Consider the following 4,234-nt stretch of genomic DNA (forward strand, 5'->3'; position numbering starts at 1 on the left):
GGGCAGGGCTGCTGTGGAAATGGAGAGGGGTGGGGAGGCTACAAATGGAATTGGGGTGCCCCCAGTATAGAGTCCCCTCTGGGTAGGGCCAGCAGCTGGGGAAGGGGGCCAGAGCCTCTCTCTTGGAATCCCAGCTCAGGGTTTTTGCTGGAGCCCTTAACCAGCTGCAGAGGGCGGGCAGCTGTGGCGTGTGTGAATGTGTGTTTGGGGTATAGGGACCCCTGCACCAGTGGAGGGGGAGGCCCAGCCGGGTGCTCTGCATATGGGGCGGGGCCTGAAATGCTGCCGCCCCCAGAGGCTGGGGTAAGCTGGGGTGGGGTACGGGTGACCAGTTCTCAACTCAGGCAGCCTCCCTGGGCTGGGAGCTGGGGCTCTCAGGGCAGGTAGCCCTGGGGATCCCAGCGGGCAGGGAGGGACTCCCTGAGGTGGGGCAGCCTAGGGGAGCTGTGTGCGGGCCACAGGTGTGCAGCTGTCTACGTGTGGATCGTATGTGTCACGTGTGTAATGAGTTGACACATGTTGTGTCCAGCGTGTTTGTGTGAGTGTGCCTCCCTGTCCTCTCCAGGGTCGCACTCTTGGCCCCCAGGCCTCAGGAGGGCGACTCTGGCCCCTGGGAACACTGCCTGCATGCCGCCCTCCAGGCTGTCCCAGATCTGCTCTAACGTCCCAGGCCCCCCAGAATCGTCGCCCCTCCTTTCCTCCAGGCGCTCAGCTGTCTCTCCCCGCTCCGGGCAGGGCTGTCATCTTGGTCTGGCCTCCGGTCTCCAGTGGACGAGGCAGAGTTGGGATTCACACTGAATGAAGTCACAAAGGAGTGAAAAACGAATCCCCCCAGAGGCAGGGGCAGGGTGGGGGGTCGGGGGTGGGCCCAAGGCTTCGAGGTGCAGCTTCTGTCTGCAGGATGGTTCAGGGAGCCTCTTCCCAGAGTGTAGAGCGTGGCAGTGTGAGCTGGCATCGCTGCCCGCCCGAGGCGCTGGGTTAGGCTGAGCTGGGAGGCGAGGGGCCACCACGGCCCCTGAACATCCAGTGGGCATGACAGCCCAGAGACCTGGGCGTGCAGTGCAGCCTGGACGGGCAGCGCCCTCCACCCCAGGCTGGGGCCCTCCCTGCCCCGCCAGGTCCCTCTCAGCCTGGTCCAGGTGGCTCCAGGGTCTTGGTGCAGTCACTGCCCCTCACACCTACAGGACACGAGTTGCATCACAGGCACACACATGGGCACAGACACCCCGAGCACTGAGCGCGCCCAAGGTCCCCAGGTGTGGTGAGGCGGTGGCCCTCCACCAGGTACCTCCCTCCTGGGCCCCCACGGGCTGCAGCAATCCTTCCGGTGAGGGCAGAGTTTCAGCCCCCAGCACCTATGGGGGCGGCGCCCTGCTAGAAGGGGGCGCCCTGAGGGGGCACGTGGGGGCCTCTGGTCTACTCTCCACAGGCTGCCTGCTTTCCTGCAGGAGGTCTGCTGCTGCTAAGTCGCTTCAGTCACGTCCAACTCTGTGTGACCCCATAGCCGGCAGCCCACCAGGCTCCCCATCCCTGGGATCCTCCAGGCAAGAACACTGGAGTGGGTTGCCATTGTCTGCATCCTCTCAAAAGCTTTCGGGAAAAGATTTGTTTCTAAACTCACACATGAGTGCTCCTCCTGTCTCTCCGAATAATTTCCAGGTCTTGTAGGTTCATTTGCCTTCTCCATTTTATCTTAGAGGGATAACTGGAGGAAAGAAGGGGGTGGGGAGGAAGGAAAGGGAAGGAGGGAGGAAAAGGAAACAGAAGAGGAAAGTGAAACCAGCCCGGCTCAGCGGCCGGCAGACGAGCCCGAGCAGGAGCCCAAGCTGCGCTTTGCGGTGGGGGTGACCCCTTTCCCAGGCCTCCCCAAGCCCCCACGCTGGATCCAGGCCCCGAGAACTGGGCTCTGGGAGGCCTGGGGTGCTGGAGGGAGCCTGGCTCCCTCCCCCTAAAGAATACTGTCAGGCCCGCAGCCCTCAACCTGCTTTTTCTGCCAGGAGGACTCCCCAGTGGTTCCTTAGGTGACAGCGGTGAAAACTAAGGTGCCCTCACCCACACCAGCCAGCGGCCGGCCCTCCCAAGCACGCAGACTCTGGGCTCCTCCTTGGCCAGGCCGGCAGGAACCCTCCTGGTGCCCCCTGGCCATGCTGCAGCCTCCCCAGCTACCCTTAATTCATCCCCATCCCTGCATTTCTACTTCTCTCTGCAGCAGCAGTTTTGCTCACCGAGAGAAGCCTGCTCCCTCCCGGGCGGTTGGGGTGCTCAACCTGTGTTTGGGGATTTTGCTCCATTCCTCCCAGAGACCCAGCCTCCTGGTTCTAAGTTTCATTCTAAAGCAAAGAGGGAGGGGGCGGCCCTCGGTTTTGCTCTGCCTCTTGGTTTGACTCTGAGACCAACTCAGGTGATGTCCTCTCGGGAACCGCAGCTCTCCCAGCCCAGAGGAGGAGCTGGTGCCCCCAGACAGAATAGTGGGGTGCTCTGCCGAGGCCGGCGGGCTCCAAACATGCAAACCACAGGGTTCACCAGACCCTGCCCCAATCCCAGTGTGAACCGAGGTACTGGCCAAGCATCCTGCGCTGACCCCAGGCCCCTGCGCTGACTCCAGCCCCCCAGGGCGAAGTTTCCAGGGTGCTGCCCTGCCCGTTGCTCCCGCAGTCCAGGCCTTGGTCCTGCAGGTGGGAGACCGCAGGCTCAGAAGAGCTGAGGACAGCGCTTGCCCTGCCCAGGACACATCGTGCTACCAAGGGTGGCCTTTAGCCTGGGGTTGCGTTGGGCTGTCGTGGGGGTCAGGGCCTCACTGTGCGGCCTCCTCCCCACGGGGCAGCTCGGGGGCAGGTTCCTACCGGTCGGGCCCTGGCAGCAGCCTTTTTAAACAACTCCGGCCACTCCCCGCTTCAACGGGGGTGGGTCACCTGGAGCTAAGGCAGGGCTTAGTTTGGGAAACTCCTTTTCTTTCTATTCAGGAAGAAATATGGCAGAAACGAAAACCACAGAAAAACCAGCCAGGCTCCAATAACTTTTGGATCTAAATGAATTTATTTTGTGTGTGTGTTTTTTTCTTTCCTCAGTTTCGTAGCAAATGAAAAAAGAACCCAACGAAATCCCACAGCACAACAAAACTTGCAAGGAGTTGGTATCTCCCAGGCCCCCCACGAGCTGGCGTGGAAGGAGCCCAGGCCGGGGTGCAGGGTGTAGTCAGGGGCTGGGGGCTTAAAGGGGCCAGAGCTCGGCCTTCCCTCCCTCTTCTGGCCACTCCAAAAGTGATCAGGTTGTTTAAAAAAGAATCCACAAACAAAACGAAACACATTTTAAATTAAAATAAAATTATACACTTTCTCCACCGGACTCCATGCCAGGAGATTCAGGCGAAACCTCCTCTTTAAAAAAATTTTTTTTTCTGCTAGAAATACTGTGCATTACTTTTTTTTTTTTCACTTCTCTTGAGGGTTAAAATAAGATATACTTCCCCAGGAGCCATAAATACGATCTGGTGCATAGAGAAATAGCAGCACGGAAGTCCCGGCCAGCTCCCTCCCCCCTCCCCCCACCCCGGAGTACAGTAGGGCAGCAGGACTGAACACAGCATAGATAATGCTCCTCCACGTCAATCTCTAGGGGACGCCAGTGGCAGGGTGGGGGGCAGGCGGGCAAGCGGGCAGGCAGGGGCCAGGACCCTCCGAGCGAGCGACACATGCTGGGACACACGGACATCCGAGGGCAACCCCGGCGGGAAGAAGGGAGCTTCTCCGGGGTTTCCTTTTCTGATCACCGAGCAAAATAAATATAAATACTTCGAAAATAAGTACCGCTTCGAAAAGGAGTACAAAAGGCCTGGGTAGGGAGGCCAAAAGAAAGGAGACCAAGGGTGCAGGGTGGCGCCGGCTGCCCGTGGCGGTCCGGGTGAGGTCGGGCGCACAACCGCGCTCCACGTATGTACAAGCGGACGCCAGGAAGGACTTCGACCCGGTCCAGCTTCCTGGGAGTCGCCGTGCTCCGAGCAGAGGAATTGGAACAGCGTCGGGATGGCGACCCGGGAAGGTGCGCAAGCCGGGAGAGAGGAGACCGCGCCGAGGGACGGGCCTCTGTCCGGCGCCTGCAGACAAGGCGCGCGGGGCCGGCCCGGCCGGAGGCGGTGGCACTCACGCGGGGGCCGGCGCGCTGGGGAGGCTCGGCGCGGCCGTGCGTCCTCGCCCTGAGCTGCGGAGTCCAAGTCCAGGCCCCGGGCGGCCCGCGC

General features: G+C 61.1%; 1 protein-coding gene across 1 annotated transcript in view; it reads right to left on the reverse strand.

Moving 5' to 3' along the window:
- Nucleotides 1-1,125: 1,125 nt before the first annotated feature.
- The window catches only part of LOC104985729 (transcription factor MafA-like), a 4,568-nt gene continuing 1,459 nt past the window's right edge, over nt 1,126-4,234 (reverse strand). Inside the window, 5 exon segments of the mRNA XM_010836056.1 lie at nt 1,126-1,178; nt 1,289-1,355; nt 2,053-2,128; nt 2,560-2,669; nt 4,081-4,197. Coding sequence (XP_010834358.1) covers nt 1,126-1,178; nt 1,289-1,355; nt 2,053-2,128; nt 2,560-2,669; nt 4,081-4,197 — 423 coding nt within the window.

Source organism: Bison bison, unplaced genomic scaffold (assembly GCF_000754665.1).
Source record: "Bison bison bison isolate TAMUID 2011002044 unplaced genomic scaffold, Bison_UMD1.0 scf7180017845600, whole genome shotgun sequence".
Classification (NCBI taxonomy): domain Eukaryota; kingdom Metazoa; phylum Chordata; class Mammalia; order Artiodactyla; family Bovidae; genus Bison; species Bison bison.